The 25,195-nt window shown below is 39.1% G+C and overlaps 7 protein-coding genes across 7 annotated transcripts; 3 read left to right on the top strand and 4 right to left on the bottom strand.

Annotated features, from left to right (window-relative positions):
* Positions 1–174: 174 nt before the first annotated feature.
* CBG20905 lies at positions 175–4,559 on the bottom strand (the record flags this gene model as incomplete). The annotated part of the gene is made up of 11 exons (XM_045242753.1): positions 175–458; positions 719–1,106; positions 1,589–1,846; positions 1,903–2,102; positions 2,152–2,252; positions 2,307–2,422; positions 2,482–2,559; positions 3,584–3,773; positions 3,814–4,143; positions 4,218–4,300; positions 4,407–4,559. The coding sequence occupies 11 exons, from the start codon at positions 4,557–4,559 to the stop codon at positions 175–177; spliced, it is 2,181 nt and encodes a 726-aa protein (XP_045097167.1).
* Positions 4,560–6,376: 1,817 nt separating this feature from the next.
* Positions 6,377–8,005, bottom strand: CBG25682 (the record flags this gene model as incomplete). Its single annotated transcript, XM_045242752.1, has 2 exons — positions 6,377–7,047; positions 7,801–8,005. 2 exons carry the CDS (start codon positions 8,003–8,005, stop codon positions 6,377–6,379), a joined length of 876 nt encoding a protein of 291 aa, XP_045100365.1.
* Positions 8,006–9,598: 1,593 nt separating this feature from the next.
* Positions 9,599–12,539, top strand: CBG20903 (the record flags this gene model as incomplete). The annotated part of the gene is made up of 4 exons (XM_002631658.1): positions 9,599–9,844; positions 10,220–10,834; positions 11,136–11,279; positions 11,937–12,539. The coding sequence occupies 4 exons, from the start codon at positions 9,599–9,601 to the stop codon at positions 12,537–12,539; spliced, it is 1,608 nt and encodes a 535-aa protein (XP_002631704.1).
* Positions 12,540–12,786: 247 nt separating this feature from the next.
* Positions 12,787–15,568, bottom strand: CBG20902 (the record flags this gene model as incomplete). Its single annotated transcript, XM_002631657.1, has 4 exons — positions 12,787–12,888; positions 13,136–14,044; positions 14,515–15,357; positions 15,407–15,568. The coding sequence occupies 4 exons, from the start codon at positions 15,566–15,568 to the stop codon at positions 12,787–12,789; spliced, it is 2,016 nt and encodes a 671-aa protein (XP_002631703.1).
* Positions 15,569–16,490: 922 nt separating this feature from the next.
* Cbr-rpl-43 lies at positions 16,491–16,766 on the top strand (the record flags this gene model as incomplete). The annotated part of the gene is made up of 1 exon (XM_002631656.1): positions 16,491–16,766. One exon carries the CDS (start codon positions 16,491–16,493, stop codon positions 16,764–16,766), a length of 276 nt encoding a protein of 91 aa, XP_002631702.1.
* Positions 16,767–16,982: 216 nt separating this feature from the next.
* On the top strand, positions 16,983–20,504 carry Cbr-xrn-2 (the record flags this gene model as incomplete). The annotated part of the gene is made up of 6 exons (XM_045242751.1): positions 16,983–17,270; positions 17,316–17,612; positions 17,657–18,363; positions 18,409–19,017; positions 19,070–19,890; positions 20,296–20,504. 6 exons carry the CDS (start codon positions 16,983–16,985, stop codon positions 20,502–20,504), a joined length of 2,931 nt encoding a protein of 976 aa, XP_045097166.1.
* Positions 20,505–20,790: 286 nt separating this feature from the next.
* On the bottom strand, positions 20,791–25,008 carry CBG20899 (the record flags this gene model as incomplete). Its single annotated transcript, XM_045242750.1, has 5 exons — positions 20,791–21,087; positions 21,904–22,878; positions 23,403–23,987; positions 24,391–24,723; positions 24,844–25,008. 5 exons carry the CDS (start codon positions 25,006–25,008, stop codon positions 20,791–20,793), a joined length of 2,355 nt encoding a protein of 784 aa, XP_045097165.1.
* Positions 25,009–25,195: the final 187 nt, after the last annotated feature.

Here is a 25,195-nt window from a genome sequence, read left to right as displayed (position 1 = left end):
AATACCCGTCGATGAAGACTACTAAATGACGAATCCTAATAAACCAATGGTTTTCATTGCGGATATGAGGCATTTGTCTGAGCGGGCAAAATCAAATAAATTTTGACATCTTCTGATTCAGAAGTTGGGAAGTTGGACATATGACTCAGAAACAAATCATTTTTATTAGAAATTCTATAAGCATGAGATACCATAAAGCTTTGTACAAAGATCATTGAGAGCATCATGAGCAAGTCCGGAACGACACTCCATTTCGGACGAATTGGTGAACGAATCGAACACTTTCCGTCGCATCTGAATCATCTGGCTCTTATCCAAATGCTTCGGTCGGGTGTGTTCGTGAGTAACAACGCACTGGAAGATCGCAGCGTCACATATTGGGAAAGACGTTGGTCGTAGGCGGACCAACTGTACGAATTCGTTTCGAAGCACTGATGCAGCAGGTTCAGGAAGAGATTCTGAATTTTTATGATTTCTTAAAGATACCGTAGAACCTGTAATAGAAGGGCCTGTCAAGTGTGAGCTCAATTATCTCAACTCTCATGCAAAGTATTCAAAAAGAATCAACAGACAAACCACTTCTGTTATTATGATAAACAATTTATTAGTTGACCAATTTTTGATATCTCGCATCGGAATCGAGATAATTCACCTCAAACATGACAGTGTGGGGGCTCTTCTATCACAGGTTTTACGGTAGATTGTTCATGAAACTTACTGATAGAATAGAAGTAACAAAAGTCTGAAACCAGCTGAAACCGCTCTCTTAGCGTATAAGACGTCGCATTTTCAGTCAGTATAGTCTTGATCTCTCGCCACGTGTCAATATCGTAATTAACTCGATAGTAATTAGGAAAACCCAAATTTGAGAAAATCATTCCTTCGCGAACTGGAGATAATTGAATTCCATGGCTAATCATTATTTGAATTGGCAGTTTGAATTCGGTAAATTTCAATGGAAGTGGCCATAACGGCATGCGTTCCCATGTTCCCATTTCGTTTTTCACTGTCATATTCGACCCATTTTGAGTGATTTTTATGGAATTTCCGAGTCGATCAACAGTCATAAAAGGAAGACCACCATGTCCTCGCCAGTAGTGAAGGAGCTGAAATGTTTTTAGTTTACAAAATTTATTTTAAGGGGGGACTCCAACAATAAAATTCCTATTTTATTAAAGTATTTTAAAAGTTATGCTGTTTCCTATCATTATTGCAAAAAAGTTTTTCGAATTTTTGCTTTTTCAAATCTCAAAATTTCGAAATTTCAGAATTTTTTAGATTTTTTGAATTTTTTTTCAGAATTTTAGAATTTCCGAATTCTTGAATTTTCTAATTTTTTATTTCTCGAATTTTTGAATTTCAGAATTTCGAAATTTTGGAATCTCAAAACATTTCAGAATCTTAGAATTTTGAAATTTTAGAATTGTTCAGATTTTTAGATTTTCCGAGTTCCGAATCTCAGAACCTCCGAATTTCTGAATTTTCAAAATTTCTGAATTTTAGATTTTCTGAATTTTTGAGTTGCTCAAATTTTCCACTTCTCAATTTCAGAATTTCAGATTTACACCATTTTAAAAATAAAACCAACCTGTGAAACATAAATATCCGCATCCACAGTACTATTCAATAGCCCATACAACGTCTCCGAACTGTATGCTCCTTTCTTTGAATTATAAATCATCTCGTTGATTTTCGAAATCATCGTCTTCTCTCCAATTAGAAATTCGATAGATTCCAACATTGCAACTCCTTTCAATCCGCATTTTTCACTAATTTCCATTTCATTCGGATACTCATCCAATTTCAAAGTTTCCCCGGGAAGAAAAACAGTTTCCGATAGATAAATCTGAAATTTTTGATAAAAGAGACAATTTTTTAAAATTAAAAAATGAAGAATCCCACTTTAGCTAATTGTCCCAGTCTGGTATGCTCATCATTTGTCATTCTTTTAATCACTTTCTCCGCTATATAGCTAACTAAATCTTCCTGAAGACACAATTCCGTTCCTTCTGAAATCGCTGCGTATCCTCCAATCCATTGTTTGGCAAGCCACGTGGCAAGTAGACGGACCTGATTTGCATAGTCGGAAGAGAAGAATTGAACTAAATACAAAAGATTTAGAAGATTCCAAAAATTCGAATTCCCGCCAACCTTCAGAAACAACAACAGCTCCAAAACAAGCCGTAGAAGAGACCTCATTCATAGTGACTATGTCGATTTTTGGAACAGGAATCAGCGAAGAAAATATATCTCTGGAAAGAAAAACTTAGACTCATTTACTTTTAAAAAAATTCAAAATTTCTCACTTTAACAAAGCCAAAACCTGAGTGGAGGTATGCAATAAATGCTTGGCTTGCTCCTTTTGAACACGGAATTTGTTATAGTGAACGGTGATGTTGATACCGGTGAAAGAGGATTCAATCTGAAATTTAATTTTTAACTTCAACTTTTAAAAAATCTGAAAATTTCGAAAAACCGTACATGAGTATATTCGTGTGGGAGGAGAAGGAAACAGAGCATTGAAGGTGTGATGGATGGCGTTGTAGAGAAAGTTGTCATCTGGAGTTGGAAAAATAATTAGATACAGTAATCTTAAGCATTTTGAAGTTTATTGATTTAGGTGTTTGATTTTTAAGTGATTAAAAATTATAAAAATTTTCATTTAGGAAATTTTAATTTCTTTTTTGAAAACGACAGTTTTGTGCTCCCAGATATATACAGTTAAAATTGGTCCGATCAATCCAAAAAATTTTAGATGATATTTTTGAAAAACAAAACTTCATTTTTGTGAATTACAACTTTTCTGCAAAAATTCATCTAAAAACAATATGTATCTTTGATAAAATGGAGCTAACACCGTTTTTTAAATGATAGGAGCCCACATAAAACCTTCAACTTTGAGCTCAATTATCTCGGTTCCTATGGGGAATATCAAAACCTTGTCAACTAATAAAATATTGGTTATATTATGATAAGCATTTTATTAGTTGACAAAGTTTTCATACCTATTACAGAAATCGAGATAACTGAGCTGAAAGTTGACGGATTGAGTAGGCTTCTGCTAGAGGAAATACGGTATTTGCAAGGGTTTGAAATTTGGTCCAAGAAAAAGTTATAATGTGGAAAAATTTATAATTTTCATTTTGTTCAATATTTGATGAAAATTTGAGATCGATTGGTTATTTTCTGCTCAGTTTTTAGAAAATTAGAAAACATCAATTCTTCAATGAAAATGAGAAAAATTTTTGTTGCCGTATTTGCTCTGATAGAAGTTTCCCGAACCGTCAACTTTGAGTTCAAATATCTCGATTCCTGTGAGAGATATTGAAAATTTGTCAACTGATGAATTATTTCTCATAATATCAGCAATATTTTAACATTTAAAAATTTTCTGATAACTTTTGGAGGAGCCGAGATAATTGAGCTAAAAGTGGACATATAGAGTGCGCTTCTATTTAAGCTAATACGGTTGTTACTGTAAAACCAGTAATCCTTCATGAAGGAAAACACTAGTTTCAATGTTTGACAATACAAAAATAAATGTTTCAAATCAAAAATTGGAATTTCCTCATATCTCTCTCACCTGCCAATTATCATCCATTTTCCTTGGATATGCTTCACTAGCTCCAGAAGTCAACGCGTTGGTTCCAATTGGATGAACCATAGTTATAGAGAATGTAACCTTTTCAGTTGTTCCCAGATATGTTGGAAACACTGCGGGAGCTCTATTCGGGAATAAATGAGACCCAAATACAGCATGCTCTCCAGCGTCTCTAAAAACTAGACATTCAGTGGTCCCCACAATTTCGGCACAAAATTCGGAGAGCATAACCATTCGGGGGTACAAAATTGAATTGAAAATTTTGCACCCAAATGACCCGAAAAATTTGTGTACCCTCCGAATCATTTGTACATAATTTAAAATATTCATACCTGTAATATAAAGCACTTCCAATTAATCCTTTATATCTATGAATTGTCATTGTGTACCTTCCCGGAAACAAAACTGGCTGATCTACAGATAATTCCATTGAATCATCAGTCAACTGAACATTGAATATCTCCAATTCGTTGCCGTTATAAACCAATGAAACATTTTCAAAATGGTCCAACATTATGATATCAAACTGAAATATTTTTTTTCTATATTTTTGAGTTTTTCAAAATCTGAAATTGCCTTTATTCTAGCTCGATTACTTGTAGAATCACTTATAAACGCAGATTCTGGACCGATTTGTTGATTGATTTCAAACTGCATTACACATCGGCCAGTGAATAGAGGAATATCTGGATCTGATACCTGGAATTGAAATTGAATTAGAATATTTGGAAACTTTAGAGTATATTTTCAGAATATGACTTTTCAGATTTTTTACCGAATGATGAGTTTTTTACCGAACACCAACCTCAGATAATGGCAACTGCAACTGTAAGTCATACGAGAGAGGTCTTAAAATTGGAGGTATCCGTGAGTCACTGTACTGAGGAAGTGTGGATAATAATTTATGGAGATCTGAATGGACTGCACCGAATAGGTACAGTAGTAGCCACGGTATCATTGTAGGGGTGGCAGTATGATCTGGAATTTTTTTTGAAATTTTTGAAAATTCGATTTTTGAATTTCTTGGAATAGATCGGTAACTTGTGACTTTTACAGAAACAAAGATACCACCCATGCTCCTTAGATACAGTATTTCGCCATCCTATGTTTGAGTTCAATTATCACGATTCCTGTTGAGGATATCGAAAAGTATTTAACTGACAAAATGTTTCTCATATTGTGATAAAAATTTTATCAGTTGACTAATTTTAGATATCTCTCATAGGAACCGAGATAATCCAGCCCAAAGTGTCAAAAGTGGGTTTCTATTCGAGCAATCAGGGTAATTAGGGTTAAAGGGAATTCGGGTTAAAAGGGTGTGTTGGGGTATCAGATGCTATACGATATGATAAAAATCGGAACAAAATAGAAAAGTTTTGTTAGAAAAAAAACCGAAAAAATTAGGGAAAACATATGAATGTTCAGAAATTCCTTGTTGCTGAAATTTTCAGAATGAAAATCAGTAAATTCGAAAAATCGGAAATCGGACGAATTTCGGGGTGGGTTCAGTTTGGAAACACTAGACGCACTTCTTCACAAATCTTCTCGCTCTCTCAATCCTACTGTATTATTTACCTAGCGAACCAAAAAGAGCACCGAGAGGGAAGAACTGTATGAGCAAAAGATTGCGGGCGGTCCGTTTAAGGGATGTCACTCTCTCTCATTTAGGAAGGTGACGGTTCTAATCGGATTAGAAGACAAAGAGAAGCATTTATGGGGTAGAAGAGGGTGAGAAAATAGTTCTAATTGGTTTTGGAATCGAAAATAGAGAAGCAGATAGGACTTTGTAGGGAACTGTTTCTTTTGTTTCAATTGAAGAGAAAGAGCAAATAGTTTGTGACTTGAGAGAAGGAAATCTGATAGTTTTGCTTTTGTTTTGGGTTGAAACACGTAACAACAAGAAGCGACATGGTTTAGCTTTCATGGAAAGTAAAATAACAGTTTGTGAAGGTTGGAATATGGGAATGTATGGGTAAGCATGAGTAACTTGTGAGAGATGTGAATATGAAAAGGCTACAAATTGGAAATCAGGAGAAAATGAATGATGGAAAAAGTTAATAACATAAAAAACGAAATACACATAAAACATTTTTGAAGTCTGATGAATCCAAACGTTTGGTGAATCCGTTTTAGGTAGCAGCGAAGAATCTTGGTTCAGAAATCTGAAATTCGTATCTGAAATTCCTAAAATTCGATTTTCATACTTTCACCTGAAATCTCGAAATTCCAAGTAAAAGCATACAATTTTCAGAATTAAGACATTCGGACTTTCAAAAAAACTTCCAAATCACGATGTCTGTTTTAGTTCTTTCAGAATTACAAATACTTTGAGAATTCAAGTTTTTAACGTTTTCAGAATTCCGACTTTTGAGATTTTAAATTTTCAAAAATATCGAATTCTGAGAATTCGGACTTCAGATAGCTTACGAATATTAAAATTGTAAAAACTTTCAGGTTTCAAAATTTCAGAAGGTATCAAAATTATGCACAGATTTAAACTTATTTTTATAAATTTGTATTAGATTATGAACTTCCCGAATTTCTCAACTTGAATTTTCCGTTTTACAATTTTCAAATTTTCAAAACGATGAATTTTCATATCTCAAAATTTCAGAAGTTTTTCATAATTTTTTTCAGCTTGCTACCAAGACCGTTCATCTAGAATTTTTCTTTCATATTCAATACTTCTGAAAATCATCACATCTGAGTATCCCTCCCCTCCCCCAATTCAATCATTCATAAGGAAAAAAAAAGTTCAAAACAGTTCTCAATAGCCTATTTCCCCTTCTTCTTCTCCTTCGAATCCTTTGAAGTCTTCACAGGTGTTTTGGACGCTTTCTCTTTTTCAGCTTTTTCTTTCTCCACCTGTTCCCGTTTTGCTTGTCGTTTCGCGTCCTCCATCTGCTTAAATTCTTGTTGCTCCTGTGTGAACACCTTCCATTTTTCAGTCGTTTTCTTATAACCTTTCTTCTCCATCACAACCATATATTCCTTCCAAAGCTGATTCGCCAATTCCTTCGATTCTCTTTTATCCAAGTACGCCTTTTGTCGATCGTAGTTTTCCAACGGCTTCTCACATAACACAGCAATCTTGTTCTTATTTTTATTTTCCGAAACCTTTGCCATATATTTCGATAATTCTTCTGTTGTCATCAACGATTGACGATGCTTCTCCTTGACGTCGTTCTTGAGCATTTTCTCAATGACCATCTCTCTGTGATCGTAAGTGACATCTAGAAGATCCGGTGGAGGTTCATCTTCGTCTATTCTTTTCTGTTTCTTCTTTTCATTTTCATTCGCCAAATCGTATTGGTTTTTCGACTTGACCATATCCAGCAACACGCCATATTCAAAAGCCCGCGTGATTTCAACATGAGGGTGCCAGATAAAGTCCATGAAGATCCGCTTCTTGGCAGGACGACAATGATTATCCGGTCTTGTGAAGGCTAGATAGGCACTCTAGAATTTTATAATTTTAACAATTCCAGATCATTCTGATATTCTGGTACGAAAATGATATTCTGGTACAAAAGTCCCACAACGACCACTACCGTAATCTAAAAATATTTTTACTTTCCGGATTTACTATCTTGGTTTTCGTGAGTTCCAACTTTTTTTTGGGAATAATAACAAAACAACTCGACGGAAATATGTATTTAGGTTGCGCTAGTTGTCGTTGTGGGACCTTCGGCCAAGCCCCCAACACTATCAGTTTTCAGCTCAATTATCTCGCTTCCTATAGGAGATATCAAAAACATGCCAACTGATAAATTGTTTGATATATCATCATTTCCATTTTATCAGTTGACAATTTTCTTGTATTTTTAACAGAAACCAAGATAAATTGGCTCAAAAGTTTAAAGTGTGGGAGCCCTTCTATTAAAGGTATTACGGCAACTTACATCACTTCTCCCATCATCATACAACGCGTAGACATGTAGATAGTAGCAATAGGCCTTCGGACGATGAAATCCGGGATAAAAAATCACTGAAATCGTGGCACTCTCCTCTCTATCAATCTTCCCAACCGGTGACCGAACTTTGAACATCTCCCGATTCGACGCTTTGACCTTGTATCAAAATGCCTTGGTTGTAGAATTCACAATAAAGTAGGCGGTCACTGGCTCCTCACAAAGGCGTCCAATGAAGATTAACTGAATAAAAAAAATAATTGGAATTTCCAAACTAGGCCTCGCAACCTGAGGTGCATCTATAAAAAAAAGGAAAGTCCAGATTCGTGGTGTCCTGATAGGTGTGTAAATCGTTTGGTGGACCCGATGGATACTTCCTCTCGTAGGCGTCTTGTGCCTCTTTTTCCGATTTTCCCATAAGATAATTCTCGGGATTCATCCTGGTAACCATCGGCGGTTCCCGTTGAATCTTCTCCTCATATGCATCGTCCATCGTTTATTTTTCTTTTATTTTTTAAGCGTTGACTGATTGATTCAATTGAATTTCTCTTCATTTATAGGCAATTTTTGGCCACCTTTTCCACATTTTGCCACGTGGCACAGCTGTGGCTTAGTTCACGCGAAAAAACACCAAAAAACACACTTTGTTCCCGACGAAAGTAACCTTGTGATCTAGTAGCCATTCTCCTAAATAACCTGTTTTTATTTGTAAATACTTCCTTCCCTTTAAACTTCTCTTGTTTTTGTTTTTTTTCTTTTCGTTTGCTTCAAGTGGTGATTCAATTATAACATGATCCACATGTGGATCCCCACACCTTATAGTTAGTCTTTTATTTAATTACTGTATCTAGCGCAAGTGCGCTCTAATGGCAATAGTTAGACGCAGAGAAAATTAAGATTCTCTGGTTTTTTCTAGGAGACTATTGACTTTTCTCTTTTCTAGAATCCGTATTCGCAAGAAACCTCAAATTTCACTCTCTTTCTCCTGTCTAAAGCGAAAGCAAATTCATATTATTCTGATAACGGAAAAAAACCTTTTCTAGATGAAAAATATTTTTATCAAGTTTTTTTTCTTAGAGAAAGATGAAACAAGCACCAAAAATCACATGTGTTTTTCATATGTTTTTTAGCTTGTAACCATTGGCAACCCGAAATGAAATGACATGTGTCGCGATTCTCAATTTCGGCTTTTGCTTCAAACACAGATTTTTTTGCCACAAGATATCCGATTTTCTGTGTTCTGAACGCAATTTTTTGGCACAAGACATAATTTTTCTTGTATTCTAACTCGTTTTTGTAGTTTAAAAAAGCTTTATAAACTTTCCAAATGCGATGAAAATTTTGGAAAATTTCTTTTCTAAAAACTACCGTATTTTAAAGGAGCATTTCGAAAAAGTTGAATTTTTTTCGACACGATCTGTTAGTTTGTCGATTTTTCATAATTTTTCCTGGATTTTTAGTTAAAGTCAGAGAAAACTAGCGTTTTTCAAAAGTTTTGATACAAGACATAATTTTGGTTCGTTTTTTTCAAGTTTTTTTTTAGTGTAAAAAGCTTTATAAACGTTCCAAAGGCGATGAAACTTGGGAATTTTTCTCTCGAAAACAGTACATTTAAAGGAGCATGCCAGCAAATTTGAATGGGTTTCGGCACGAATACTTAGTCAACGTTCACAATTAATTTATTTCGAAATTGTTTCGAGATGCTCAGCTGAATGTTTCGTTTTCAAAGGTGCAAATAGATTTAATTAGAGTGATTAGTTTTTGTCACAAATTTTATTTTTAAAAATGTTACTTTTGCCTTGATTTTCACAACAAAAAAAGATGTCAAACACAAATGTTGTCAACACAAATGTTTTTTGCTGATGAGTCCATTGGCTATACATGCTACACTCTACCACGCTTTCTTCTCTTATCGATCATTCCTCCGCGACTTCTCTCCTCCAACTTGTTTGCTCTTAAAGCATAAAACTGTTCCTTCTTTTTTTTCTTAAAAAAATTTTTTTCATGGGGAACACTCATTCTTTGTGCACACTTTATAAAGTCCAGTATCATTTTTTCTTATCAAAAACCTCTCCAGTTTTCCAGGATGGCGGTCCCCTACCGCATGAAAAAGGCTTTCCTCAACTTGCTGCTCACTATATCCGCTTGCTACTTTTACACCGTTCGATTCGTATTCTGGTTCGTGAACTACTTCTTCCGTGAACGTGTCTATGTGACTCCTCCCACCGATCGTCTCCTCTTGATCTCAGCCACACAGGCGGTTCGAATGATCTCAAAGAAAGAAATCTCATCCACGGCTCTTGTCGAAAGTTATATTCACAGAATTGAACAGGTAAGCCGCCGTTCTTATTTAAAAATGTTCCGAAATCCAGGAAAAATAATCCAAAAAACACTACAAATAGTCCGAATTTCATAAAAGACAGTCAGAAAACCACTGAAAAAAGTCCAAAATTTATGAAAAATGGTCTAAAACCCATTGAAAATGATCCAAAATTCATGAAAAAATGATCTGAAATCACTGAAACTAGTCGAAAAATCACTAAAATTGGTCCTAAATCCATGAACAATGGTTCGAAAAACATGAAAAATGGTTTGAAATCCATGAAAAATAGTCTAAAATCTATATAAAATGGCCCAAAAGTCAGGAAAAACAGCCCAAAAAGCACTAAATCTAGTCGAAAAAGCACTAAAAATAGTCCAATTTTAGGTCAACAACACTATCAATGCAGTCGTCGTCAAACTTTTCGATAGAGCTCGTCAACAAGCCACTGAAGTTGACACGTTTATGGCTCTAGCCGACGAGGAGGATATTCAGAAAAAGATTGAGGAAAAACCCCTCTATGGAGTTCCATTCACCATGAAAGATGCCTTAGAAGTAGAGAATGAGATTGTCACTTGCGGAGTTTTCAACAGAAAATCCACAAAATGCGAACGCACAGCAGAAGCCATCAAACGCCTGCAGGCAGCTGGAGGAATCCTTCTCGCCATTACCAACGTCCCAGAAGTTTGTATGTGGGTTGAATCAGTGAATACCATCTACGGAAGATCCAAGAATCCCTATGACGCTCGTCGGATGACAGGAGGATCCAGCGGTGGAGAAGGAGCTCTTCTTGGAGCAGCTGGAAGTGTTGTTGGCGTCGGAAGTGATATTGGAGGAAGTATTCGGATGCCATCATTCTTCAATGGAGTGTTTGGATTGAAGCCAACACCAGGAGTCATCCCTCTTATTGGACACGTTCCAGAGCCAACTGGATATAAGACCCATATGCTGAGAATCGGACCAATGTGTCGGTTCGCCGAGGATTTGCCATTGATGTTGAGAGTGAGTTGGGAAATTAGAAATACCGTAAAACCATAAAAAAGTGTCAAGAAATGGCCTGCAAATCACTAAAACTTGTCGAAAAGTCACTGAAAATGATCCAAAATCTATGAAAAATGGTCCAGAATCCTCAAAAACTTGCTCAATTCCTGTAAAATTGAGGGGTTTCATTGCCTTTTCAATTAGAATTCACTACATTTTTTCAATAAAAATGTTTGGAAAAAATGCCCGGAAGAATATAAAAGCCCCCTCTAATTGAAGGCCCCCTGTAATAGAAGGGCATTTTCCAATAAATTTTCTTCAGATCATGGCTGGAGAAAATGCCAAAAGCTTGAACCTTCACGAGCCGGTTAATGGAAAGAAACTTCGCATTTTCTACATGGAAGGAATCACTGGAAGCCCAATTATTCAACCGCTAGAGGAAGACATGAGATACGCATTGAAGAAGGTATTACTGTAGTCTGAATCAAAATTTGGAGAGTGGGCGGCATACTTGTAACGGGCCGGGCCGGGCTTTTTCCGGAATTTCGGAGACCCGGCCCGGCCCGGCGGGCCCGTCATTTCACTAGTTTCGAAATTTTCAAAAAACACATAAGGGTGATTTTTTTCGACCAAAAAAATTTTTTTCGAGTTTTTCGATCTTTTTTGATCAGACAGACAAACAATCCGAAATACGAGAAAAAAATATGGAAAAAATTATATTGAGAGCTCAAAATTTGGCTCAAAAATACAGAATTTTTGACACCGGGCCTTCCGGGCCGGGCCCGGGCCTTGAAAATTTCCTCAGGCCCGGCCCGGAATTTTACAAGTATGGTGGGCGGAGCTTATGGCCGGTAGCGAAATTCTTAAAGGCACATGTATTTTTCAGAATTATTTTCTGACCTATTTTCTTGGTTTTTCAGTAATTTTTTAGTTTTTTAGGAAAAAATCTAAAAAATCGCATAAAAACAATAAAACAATTTTTTTCGAGTTTCGCGAACTGAGCTCCGCCCACCCTGAAATTAGACCAGAATCCCAAGTGAATAACTTTTTATGACAATCAGTATGAAATTTGACAGTTGTTTCTTATCACTGTTAATCAAACCAATCAACATTTTTTTTGCAGGCCGTAAACTTCTTGGAGCGAAAATATGATGTCGTCGCTCAACAAATCGAACTACCATCTGCCAGACACGTCATGGAGTACTTCACACTTTCGATGCACGAAGATACCACTGATCCAGCATTCAACAAACTGATGCTCTGCACAAATGGAACAAAAGGAGAGGTCAATTGTTACACTGAGCTATTCAAGTACTTCACCGGAAACTCCAACCATACCCTCTCTGGAATTATCGCGGGAATCATCGACTCTCGTGATCCACCATTCTCCGAATCCCATACAAAAGATCTGCTCTACAAGAGAGATCGTCTGAAGCGTCAAGTGAAAGAGCTCCTCGGAAACGACGGAATCCTCCTTTTCCCTAGTTGGCCATGCACAGCAATGTTCCACAATGAGCCCATCCTTGCTCCATTTAACTTTTGCTACACGGCTCTCTGGAATGTTCTATCTGTCCCAGTTGTCCAATGTCCTCTTGGTCTCGACTCGCACGGTCTTCCTCTCGGCGTTCAAGTCATCGGAAACCAGTATACCGATCGGAATCTGATTGCCATCGCACAGGTGCTCGAGGAAGGATTCAATGGATGGACGCCAGCTGGTCCATTGTAAATTTCAACTTGTCTAATAACTTAACTTATTTAATGCATACCTGAAAATCTCTTTTTAAAAATACCTTTTTTCCACTAATATATCCTTGCACGCTAGTTGCTGTTAATATCCTCTTCTGAAAATCGACCTGTCAAATAAAAAATTGTATGTAAAGGACCTAAAAACAGAACAATTCATATATGCGGGAGAAAAAAAGGAAAGGAAAACAATAACAAAACAATTGAATAATAGAAGATAACAAGGATAACTAATAGGTAAAAAGTGCGATAGTTCCATCGGCTCCAGTGGTGATGAGCCATGGTTGAGTTGGGTGCCACGTGGTGTGAAGCATACACAAGTCGTTGGAAGTCTGAAAATTTTAACAATTTTGAAAAAGTTTGACATAGACAATCGATTTTTTGAAGAAATTTGACATAGAAAATCAGAAAGTCGCATTTTTTTTTCTCGCCGGGTTACTGTCGTCAAAAGTACGCAATTGCGCGTGTGATGTGTTTCACAGGGCGGAATTGACCGAATTATCCGAAATTTCGACATTTAAACCCAAATTTGAGAGTTTTTCGCAGTTTTTCCGATGTAAATAAAAAGATATAACATACTCTCTCATGAGCTCGTAGTCTCTTCACTGGATACAGCTCATTGTCCTTCGAGAAATCAGAATAGATTCTTGCATAATAAACCATCGCAGTACCATCATCAGATACTGTAGCCAATAACGGATACTTTTTGTGATAAGCCACACTTCTGACAGCAGCTGTGTGATGCTTCAGCTTCTTCCAAGGCTTGTTACCCATTTGAAGATCCATCCAGCAGAAACGACGATCCAAACCTCCAAGGAACAAGTTTTCTCCGTTAGCATCAGTAGCCATCGAAGAGATATGTTTGCATCCAGTGATAAGCTTTTTGACAAGAACACATCGAGCAAGATCGTACTCTCTGACGTGGATTTTGGTGGCGACGAAGAGACGAGCCTGTGTTGGATGGAAAGTGACTGCTTGAACATGTCCCTTTCTCTTCTGGAATGGACACTGAGATTTTGCTTTGCTCATTTGATGTACGTAGACGGACTTGGCGATGTCGTCGATAGCAACACTGGCGAAGTAGTCTCCTTTGGCGTGCCACGTCACTTGACGGACCTCGTTAGGCATCTTAAGAACCAACTTGTCCTTTGACTTTCTCCACGTGACAATAGCTCCATCTTCTTGAGATTCAGTTGGTGTCTCGGCGAGCAGAGTCTCTGTCTGTTGTACGTGAAGTCTATCTCCACACCCGGTATTCAGAATCGCCACGTATTTTCCTTCATAGGCAACAGCCAGAAGAGTCCTGTCAGCAACTGGGCTGAATGCCACTGAAGTCACTTCTCCGTCCATTTGGAATGTTTTGATGCAGCGGCCCGTGGCCATCATCCAAATACGAACTGTGCCATCTTCACCACCACTTGCCAACAGCTCACCATGTACTGGCTCAACGCTGATAGCTCGAACTTGTCCGGTGTGACCGCGCATGTACTGAAAAAAACATGAATTTTGAAAAATCAACAGAAAAGGGTGTTTTGGACGCTATGTTGGTGGGGTGGAGGACACCCAAATTTTCGAATGTTGAGCAATTTTTCCGGGTGTTCCATATTCATAGAATTGAACAGGTGAGCCCCTATCCTTGTTAAAAATGTTCTGAAATCCATGAAAAATTGTTTTAAATACATGAAAAATGCTCCAAAATTCAAAAAAGCGAAATTGATGAAAATGGTTCAAAAATCATGAAATTTTAGCGTACATTTTGAACATTTCACTGATTGTCTCGAATTTCAGTACTTTTTTCACTGGAATTTTTTTTCAGAATATTCCGTTTTTTGTTGTATGTATATTTCAGACTTAGAATGAACCGGTTTTTCATTTTCTATAAGATCACCTAAATGAATTGCTTAAAATTCGAAAATTTGGGGCCCCAACCAACATAGCGCCTATTTTTGTGAACTAACAAAAGCGAGAGTAGTTGGGAACGGACGAAGATCATTTGGATTCGGTAGATCCGGAAGCAAATCAGTCGGATCCGCGTGGATTCGCATTTTTCTTTGGCGAGGCGCCAAATACAAATCAAGACACCTCTCGAATCGCTCAGTAATGAATTTGTCATACTGTGGAACTTTGCGAAGAGCGTCATACTTCGAAGGCATGAAGTTAAGAACACGATCCTCCTTCTCAGCCTCTTCCCACTTCTTACGCTCCTCATCATCAAACAAGTATTCCTCTGGTGGGTTGTAAGACTCCGCATGAGTTGGAAGAGCAACTTTTGGAGCTGGCATATGAACACGCATTCTGGATAACTGAGACTTGGTAACATTGTCCAGTGCATCCTCCGATGCCCATAAATCGTAAGCTTTTGGCTCTTCCTTCTTGTTTTTTGGTCCTTTGGCCCATCCCATTTTGATGGCGTGCACCATTCGAGAAACCATTCGCATCTCGTCCTTAGATGGAATGAAACGAGCTTTGGGTTCTGGACGATTATCAATTGGATGAATTTCCTTTTGGGAAGAGTAGATATCAAGGAAGGGCTCATATGGATTGTAGCCGATTGTTGGATACTTTCCAGAGGCAATATTATGAATCTTCTCGATTTGCTCATCGGTCAGCTTGACATCTGTTCCAGTTTGCTTGTCGAAAACTTTTCTCCAGTAATCTGGATCTTCCATTTTCTCTAAAAACGTCTCAATTTCCCCTTTCTTTGCTGGCTTTGCAATCTTCTCTCCGAATTTATCATATCCAATATGATCTTCATCGTCGTACCATTGAATTGGAATATTTCCGATTGTATTTCGCAGGTCCTGAAGGAAAAAAAAATTGAAAATCAAAAAACCAGTTTTTTACTCTTACTTCTTCATCCGAAGAGTCATAATCGTATTCGTCTGCTGGTTTAATCACTGGCTTGACATCCAGCTTTTCACCGAACTCGTCTTTCGGAGTTTTTGGTTTCTTTTTCCCATTCTCCAACTTTCTCTTTGTTCTTACCGGCAACGCTGTCGAAGTTGAGGCCATCTGCAATTTTTCACAACTTTAAAATTAAATTAAAAACAAATATTTTATGTATCCATCGAGGAAAACTATTTTAAAAGTCGTTTTGCTGCCGGAAAAGGAAACATTCGATGGCGAAATTAATTCGAAAAGTTGGCGGACGAGAAAACCAAACGCAGCAAGCGCGCTCTTTTGAGACACGCGACGCATCTACCGTAGTGCGGAGCGATTTTAGGCCAAACTTTTTCCTATTTTTTCTTTTCTTTTTCCCAATTTTCGCCGTTTTGCTGCGAATTTTTCCGATTTTTTTCGTAACTAGGTGCTGAAATCAATAATAAGATTCTCAGGCAGCTGATAATGTGTGTTATTTGTTAAAAATATAGAGTTTTTGGTGGTTAAATCGCAAATAATTTTTTTTTAAATTTTTTAATAATTTTTTAATGGAATTCTGGTGGTGCTATAGTTCATTCAACATAAGTAACTGTCATCTAAAATCGTTTTTTCTCATTTTGTGCCGTATATTATGCTTGGAAATTCAGATTACCTCAATTATCGACTTTACGTTATCGCAGATTTCGAAACTTCGTTGATTCAATTTTATGCTTCCAAAAGACTTTAAAATATTATTCTTGTTTTTCGAATCACAAAAATCTGCAACAGATTGCGACCGGAAAGTTATTTTGGCTGAATGAAATAGCTAGTCTCAATTCCCAAAAAAGCTTTTCAGTGGCACCGAAATGCCTTGAAATGCACATTTTTGCTAATTAAATACCCCATCACAAATGACTTCGTTAGTTTATAGTTTTTCAATCATCCTGAAGTTTTTTCAATAATCCTTAATTTTGAATCATGTGAAATCTTTTTTTCTTGTTGTTTCTCTCGTTTGTATTTTTATCCTAAACCCCGTTCCTCTTTCAAATTAATTTTTCCAGGTAATCCAGTCGAAATGGCCAAGAGAACTAAGAAGGTCGGAATCGTCGGAAAGTACGGAACCCGTTATGGAGCTTCCCTCCGTAAGATGGCCAAGAAGCTCGAGGTCGCCCAGCACTCCCGCTACACCTGCTCGTTCTGCGGAAAGGAGGCCATGAAGAGAAAGGCCACCGGAATCTGGAACTGCGCCAAGTGCCACAAGATCGTTGCCGGAGGAGCCTACGTCTACGGAACCGTCACTGCCGCTACCGTCAGATCTACCATCAGAAGACTGAGAGATCTTAAGGAATAATTGTCCTTTTGGTTGTTGTTAATTTTTCACATATAAACATGTGTTCTACATTCTTTTCCTTTTTTCTCGTACAACAGTTTTCCGTTTTCAAATACCCGTTGTGGGTCGTCGTCATGTTCAAGCTAGTCTTGCTTCTCATTCGTCCGATACTTTACTCTCTACAACACCTTTGAATTAATAATAGAAACAAGAAAAATTTGTAGAGGAAAATCCGGAATGGGAGTTCCAGCATTCTTCCGATGGTTGACAAAAAAGTACCCTGCAACAGTAGTGAATGCAAATGAAGATCGTCAGAGAGGTGTCGATGGTCGACGGGTACCAGTCGATTGCACTCAACCAAATCCGAATTTTCAAGAATTCGACAATCTATATCTGGATATGAATGGTATCATTCACCCTTGCACACATCCAGAAGATCGGCCTGCTCCGAAAAATGAAGACGAAATGTTTGCACTCATTTTCGAGTACATCGATCGTATCTTCTCAATTGTCAGACCGAGAAGAGTGAGTTAGAATTTCTCAGAAGATATTGCAGTGAATACTTTTCAGCTTCTCTACATGGCAATCGATGGAGTTGCTCCTCGCGCAAAAATGAATCAACAGCGTAGTCGTCGTTTCCGTGCCAGTAAAGAAATGGCCGAGAAGGCAGCAAGTATCGAAGAGCAGAGACGCCGTCTCATCGCAGAAGGAATTGCCGTTCCTCAAAAGAAAAAAGATGAAGAAGAAGCTCACTTCGATAGTAACTGTATTACCCCAGGAACTCCATTCATGGCCAGACTAGCTGATGCTCTCCGTTATTATATTCATGACAGAGTCACCAATGACCCAGCTTGGGCTAACATTGAGGTTATTTCTTTCAATTTATTGCCACTCGAAACTTTATATTACAGATTATCCTCTCCGACGCCAACGTTCCAGGAGAAGGAGAGCACAAGATCATGGATTACATCAGAAAGCAACGTGGAAATCCAGCTCACGACCCGAACACTGTTCACTGTCTTTGTGGAGCTGATGCCGATCTTATCATGCTTGGAATTGCTACCCATGAGGCTAATTTCAATATCATCCGAGAGGAGTTTGTGCCGAATCAACCACGAGCCTGTGAGCTATGCGGACAGTATGGTCATGAGCTCAAAGAGTGTAGAGGTGCTGAGAATGATACAGACCTCGGCGACGAGTATTGCAAACCAGAGCAACGAGAGAAAAACTTCATCTTCCTGAGAATCCCAGTGCTTCGAGAGTATCTTGAAAAAGAGATGGCCATGCCAAATCTGCCATTCCAGTTTAATCTCGAGAGAGCTCTCGATGATTGGGTTTTTCTTTGTTTCTTCGTTGGAAACGATTTCCTGCCTCATCTCCCATCTCTTGAAATTCGTGAAGGAGCCATTGACCGTCTAATTAAGCTTTACAAGGAAATGGTTTACGAAATGAAGGGTTATTTGACAAAAGACGGAATCCCAGAGTTGGATAGAGTTGAGATGATCATGAGAGGATTAGGAAAAGTTGAAGATGAGATTTTCAAACGACGGCAGCAAGACGAAGAGAGATTCAAAGAGAATCAGAAGAACAAGAAGGCAAGAATGCAGCAGTATGGAAGGTAGGATTATTTTTAAATAATAACCTTCTGAAAAGTCATTTCCAGAGGCAGAGGAGGTCGCGGTCGTGGTCGCGGACAGCCAGCCTATGTACCATCGCATGGAATCCTCGCTCCAATGTCCGCTCCAATGCATCATTCTGGAGAATCAACGAGACAAATGGCTTCAGATGCGAGACAAGCTGCCATGCAGTTCAACGCTACCAACGACGCCAACGCTCAAGCCGCAGCAAATCTCAAGGCGTTATTGAATGTGAAAGGAGAGCAGTCACCGGCAGAAGTTGCTGCACAAGAATCGAGGAAGCGTAAGGCTGAGCAACCAATAATCATAACTGATGAGGATGAAGAGCCGAAGGATGACATCCGTCTCTACGAGTCAGGATGGAAGGAACGTTATTATCGAGCGAAATTCGATGTAGGATCTGATGACGTGGATTTCCGACATCGTGTCGCCTGGGCTTACGTTGAAGGGCTTTGCTGGGTGCTGAGATATTATTACCAAGGATGTTCCAGCTGGGATTGGTACTTCCCGTATCACTATGCTCCATTCGCAAGTGACTTCGAGACCGTCGGAGAGTTCAAACCAGACTTCACAAGGCCAACAAAGCCATTCAACCCTCTGGAGCAACTTATGAGTGTCTTTCCAGCCGCTTCCAAGTCAGTATCTTCATTTTAATTATTGCTTTTTTTAATATTCAAAACTTTTCAGACAACATCTACCAGTCGAATGGCAAAAGCTCATGACTGAAGATGAATCCCCAATCATTGATCTCTATCCAGCAGACTTCCGTATTGATCTAAATGGGAAGAAGTATGCGTGGCAGGGAGTTGCTCTACTCCCATTCGTCGATGAACAACGTCTTCTGGAGACTCTCAAATCGGTGTATCCAACGTTGACTGATGAGGAAAAGTATAGAAACACACGCGGTCCTAACCGTATTTTCATCGGAAGAAATCACAAATCCTTCGCTTTCTTCCAACAAGTCGCCGAATCGAAATCCAATGATCTCGTAGACTTAGATCCATCGCTTCTCAACGGAGTCAGCGGAAAGATCTCCTACGATTCGACGGCCACTGCTCCAGGACTTCCATTCCCATCTCCAGTCAGCCACGAAGAGTGCCAAGACTTGCCGACGAACTGTGGAATCTGCGTTCTCTACGAGGATCCCGAATACCCGGCCAACTACGTTTTCCCAGCTGTCCGTCTCGACGGTGCTAAGGAAGCCGAGAAGACGTTAAGACCAGAAGACTGGAATGAGCGACGTGATGGTCGTTTCAACCCAACGATTGGATTCAACCGGAATGCTCCACGTGGCGGTCTTGATCTGTCCGGTCAACGTCACATCAATCATCATGTCAGAGGTGCTATGTACGATCGTCAAGGTGGCAACGACAACTACAGAGGAGGTTATCGTGGAGGGTATCAAGGAGGATATGACGATAGAAGAGGTGGAAGAGGAGGTGGTGGTTATCGTGGGGGATACAACGATAGCAGGCCTGATTTCGGTAGAAATTATGCAGGAAGAGAAGGTAAGAAGCCATAAGTTACCTTAAAGGTGGGGGGACAGGAGATTTTCCGTAGTTTTTTTGTAGCTAGAGTATGCATTCTACCGTCACTGTGTACAACGCTTAATGTCACTCTGCGTACAGCTGTCGTCCTCGCCTTTATGTATGCAATCAGGCGTGCGCTTTCTCTCTGCCCGCGTGGCTCAGTCGGTAGCGGCGCCGCACCCTCAATCATCGCCCTCACAAGTTCAACTCCTCGAGGGGCATCTTTGAACGGAATTTCGAGAACATTATTTTTTTCATGTCCCCCCACCATTAAGAGCTCTATTAAAAGGGCCCCTGTAATGTAATAAAGGCCCTCCAGAATGGGTTTCGAAGAATATAAGAACTCTTCAAATTAATGTTCAACGGCGATCGGTTAATTTTCAGGCGGAGGTCCTCAACATTATCACGAGCACCAGCCCGGAGGTGGACACGGCAGACCACATGACCAGCAGCCATATCAAGACAATCGTCGTGGTGGTGGATATCACAGGGGAGGACGTGGAAATGGACCTACAGGATACCAACGACCACCGTATCGTGGAGGTCGCGGAAGAGGCGGAGGAGGATATCAAGGCAACTCTTCATGGAGATAATTTTATTCGGTTCACTTTTCATTTTATTTTCTTTTTCTTTTCCTGTTTGGTTTCAAAATTCCACTTTTTTCTGATCATCAAACAATTGCTATTTAAAATTCCTATTTATTAATCCTTCTTCCCATACCAACTGTATCATCTGTTTTCGGTTGTTCCTTCCCTCTTTTCAAAGTTATCTCAATTTCCCCCAATATTTTTTGATCTGGCTTTTCGGAATTAAAGTCATTATTTCGATAACTCAACAAAAAACAACAACAATAACAAAAACAATTAGTGCCCAACAAGATCATTCTTCTCCTTCCTGGTCCTTCTTAACCCTTTCAAACACAGCCACAAAAAATCCATTGGTGAGTGTGACTTTTGGGTCGGCTCGAAGACAGTGCTCTCCGACTTCATAAGTGCTCAACCCACGATGCGTCCATTCGGGAAGCACGTCTTTCTTCAGAACGAAATTCTGTCGAACATAGGTATCCAGAAGCACTTCATCAACGACTTGCTCGTTTTCCTCTTCATGAATTGAGCAAGTTGAGTAGACCGCCCGTTTCAATCCCGGGAGTTTTAGGGCGTGTTTGAGGATCATTGCCTGAAAATGTAGTTTGTAGTCTGCTGCCATTTTTTTCGAATTTATGTTGTTTTGTCTGCAATCCAATGTTTTTCCTGTATTTTTAGCATTCGGAAACCCGAAAATTGCCGGAAAAAAAATCGCAGATTTTCCGCGCGGCAGTCTTGCTCGCCAACTTCGCCCCGCCCACTTTTCCGCGGCGCGCGCATTTTTTGCGAGACCGTACAAATCGGAAGGATTTCTCGACCGGAGGAAAACGAAACGGGAGGAAACGAATCGGAAGAAAACGAAAGCGAAGGAAACGAAACGGGAGGAACGGAAGCGTGCAGCATTTTTGCAAAAAAAAGCATGCGGAAGGTTGCGAAAGGGCGGGGTCTCGCTCAGAAAGTTCAGAAAAACACGAAAGGACTCTCTTGCCCCGCCTTTAAAATCCTGCCCGCTTCCGTTCCTCCCGTTTCGTTTTCTCCCGTTTCGTTTTCCTCCGGCCGAGAAATCCTCCCGATTTGTACGGTCTCTTTTTTGCGGGGAAAATGTAGGGAAGTGAGCAAAAAAAAACTGTAACTCGGAAATAAATGCATATTTTTGGAAGAAAATGTGAGATTATGCTAATTAGAAATGGATAATTAGTATGAAATCAACATATTTCAGAAAAAAAAAACTGATTTTTACCCTTTTTAGCGTTTTTCAATTTGCGACTTGAATATTCCGAAAACTAAACGGTTTTCAGCTCGCATTTCAACACCAGTGTATTTCTCGTGTTTGCTTAACCCAAAAAAACACAAAATCGCGAGATAATTTATCAAAAAACTCCAAATTTAGGCCTTCATGTCTTTTTACCTGCAAATTTTTCAGCTTCTCTAGCCGCTCCTTCTCCGCATTCCCACCAGTAATCTCGTCCATGCGCTTCACAATTCCAGATCCAGAACAAGGCGGATCAACGATAGCAAATTTTACCTGAAAAATTAGAATTTTTGAGAGAAAACAGGGGTTTGAAACCTTCGAGAACTTCTTATCGGTCACATCAGTTTTCAAGAAATCTCCACAGAACGCGCTGGCAATTGCGACTTTTGATCCATCCAACAGCTGCTTCATAGTAGCCACACGATCCGCAGCACGATCCATCGCCCAGACTTTTCCTTGATTATCCATAATAGCTGCAGCATGACTAGTTTTCATTCCAGGCGCCGCGCAAGTGTCGAAAACTTGAGATCCTGGACGAGGGTTGAGAAGAAAGGCTGGCAGACAAGACGCCTTATCTTGAAGGATCAAATATCTTTGCTCCACCATCCAGTATTCGTGGAAATTCTGAATATTCGGAGCGAAAATGAGCAAGTTCTCAACATGTGGATCTTTGTAAATCTCATCCTCTTTCATATTTGCCACTAATTCCGGAAATTTCTCAACACTGGCTGTCCCTAGAATCTTCCATTCCTCAGTTTCCAGCGTCTTCAGAGCCTCTTCAACTGTCCATTTCAGCGTATTAATTCTAGCATATCTCGGAATCACAATCTTCTTTGCTCCTTCTTCCGCTTCTTTAATCGATTTGATTCCTCTTCCATCCGCTCCCAGCTCTTTTTCCACCTCTTTCATCCTCGTTGCTCTTCTCGAAATCACAGATTTCATTTCTTGTGAGCATCGATTCAATCCAGATCCGACCAATGTCTCATACATCAGTACATAGAGCAAATCCACGGATCCATTGATGTTCGGGTCATTTTTCATTTTTCTGAGCTCTTTATCTTTGAGGATTTCATCGAAAACTGGACGGAATTTCAGCGATTCGCACGACAATCGAAGCAGCGCTTTTTTGTTCTGAAAAAAATATTTTTAGAAAAGAAAGCTAGAATTTTCAGACATTGGGCCTGAAAAATCGAAATTATAGGCGTGTGGGCTTGTTTTAGGCCTCTTTGTGAGAAATCAGCAATCCTAAGCTTGGATTCGAATTCCCCACCTGAAACTGTCCCAGTAGCTAAAAACTACAAGTTTCGAGCTCAATTTTGAAATTTTTGTGGGTTACTGTAGCACCAAAAGTATGCACACACCGAATAGCTTCAAATTTGCTGAAATTTTCCAGCCAGACTAAATTGACAGCGAGAGATTCAAATTGAACACTGAAAACTGCCAAAAATTTCAAAAATCGGTGAAAACCTAATTATTTAGAAATGTTCCGGGTTACTGTAGCTCCAAAAGTACGCAAACACCAAATGAGCTGAAAATTTCCAGCTAGACTGAATTAATAACTTGAATTTGAAGATTACAAGTTTATTAAATTTGAAGAACAAACAAGCACAACAACAAGAAAAATTATCAATCCTCCTCCGGCTTCAAAGTTCGACTGGCTTCAAAAATTTCCCCTGAATCCACTGCCGATACATTTTGACTTGCTTCGCACGATTGACAATGAGCCTTCTGTCCACATGCATCACTTTTTTTTTCATTCCAAACTCTCCTAACAACGCCTCCAACTCTTCCATCTCAAAGAAATACACCAGTGTTCCGTCTCCCCGGCAATACAAATTCCCCTCGATTAGTCGATCTTTTTTGAATCTCAATTGTGTCAAATCGTATCTACCGTAGTCCTTAAGAAGAAGAGTTCCTCCTGGCTTCAAAAGTGACATCAGGTTGCTCAGTGCTTTTCGAATTTTATCTGGATGGATTGCAGACAAAACGTAGATACAGACGATGTAATCTAGGGATTCTGGAGCAGGCGCTTCTTGTGGAGTGGGTTGAGTGATGTCCCAAACGAAGGCGTTCATCTTTTCCGGGTCGTAGGCTTCTTGAGATTTCAGAACTCGGATTGCATTTGGAGCATAGTCACAGCTGTGTAGGAATAATCGGGAAGATGAATTGTTGACTTGCATGAGGGGAAACGTAGTATTTCCAACTCCACACCCAACTTCCAGGATCTTCACTGTTTCTTTCTAAAATTCAGAATTTAGTTACAGTTCCAGCCTAAAATATATGAAAAATGCGTTTTTCAGTTGATTTCGACCATTTTCAGGTGTCTTTCAGGTTTTCTTCTTTCTGATAATTTTTCAGTTTTTCGATACGATTTCTGATAATTAGGTGATTTTCAGGGTTTTCAGGTGCTCGGCTGTCAAGTGTTGGATCACTTTGAAAATTTTGGAGGACCTAAAACAGACCTAGATTGAAAACTTTGCATTCACAGAATTTTTGGAAAATTCCAAATTTTTCAGCTATTTGCCGATTTCTGAAAAGCGCCTTCCGTTTTTGTACTAAAATGCCAAGAGCTTAGAACTAGACTCCTGAAAATAGTCAAAAGCAACTGAAAAACGCATTTTTTATATATTTGTGACACTGTACCTCTGAATTACAAGCTTCATTAACATCGAGCTCTGGAAACTCCTTCAGCAACCAATTCCGATCTTTGAAGAATCGATTCTCATTATGCGCATAGAACGCATCCCACTGGTCAGCAGGGGCGCTTAAAAGACGCATTGCCTTCTCCTCGTCAACCTTCATCGACTGCTGATTCTCTACAATCCGTTTCGCTTCTTCCTGCTGCTCCTCGGACCATTCCACGTCATCCCAGGCGTTGTGCTCGAAAACTTTGGCGTCGTCAGTGAGGAATCGAGTTCCAAAGGGGTTGCACTTCGGTTTTTCCTCAGGATTCTCTTCAGCACAACCCATAATTGGCTCGTCTTTCATTTTTTATTATTACCTGATATATTTCAGAATTGAGGATGCGAAAATTAAGAGAACGAGAATGAAAAAGCATAAGAAAACAGAAAAAATATGAAAAAAACTCATAAAAACTCTGACTTCCACAAATATCGGTGACTTTTGGGTCAAAATTCGAAAAATGTTGTTAAAACTAACTTTGTACGAGCTTCCGTAGACTGCATTTCTAACGCTTTTTTCCTTGGCCAAAACGCAGCGAATAATTTCGGCGACTTCGTGGTAGAGCGCATCAGTAGCCATCTAAATTTAAAACTATTTTATTATTTGTGAAAGTCAGTATTTTTAGAGCAAAAGCTAGAACAAAAAAAAGAAAGAAAAAGTGAAAAAATAGGAAAGTCCGCAATTGCGCGTAATTTGTGGCGATAGATGTTTGCGTACGGTCGGCGCCAATAAAAAATTTCAAAATATTGTCGGAATTATAAAACTG

Source organism: Caenorhabditis briggsae, assembly GCF_000004555.2.
Source record: "Caenorhabditis briggsae complete genome, chrII, whole genome shotgun sequence".
NCBI lineage: Eukaryota > Metazoa > Nematoda > Chromadorea > Rhabditida > Rhabditidae > Caenorhabditis > Caenorhabditis briggsae.
Note: the sequence above shows the minus strand (reverse complement) of the source record. Positions and strands in the feature narration are given on the sequence as shown.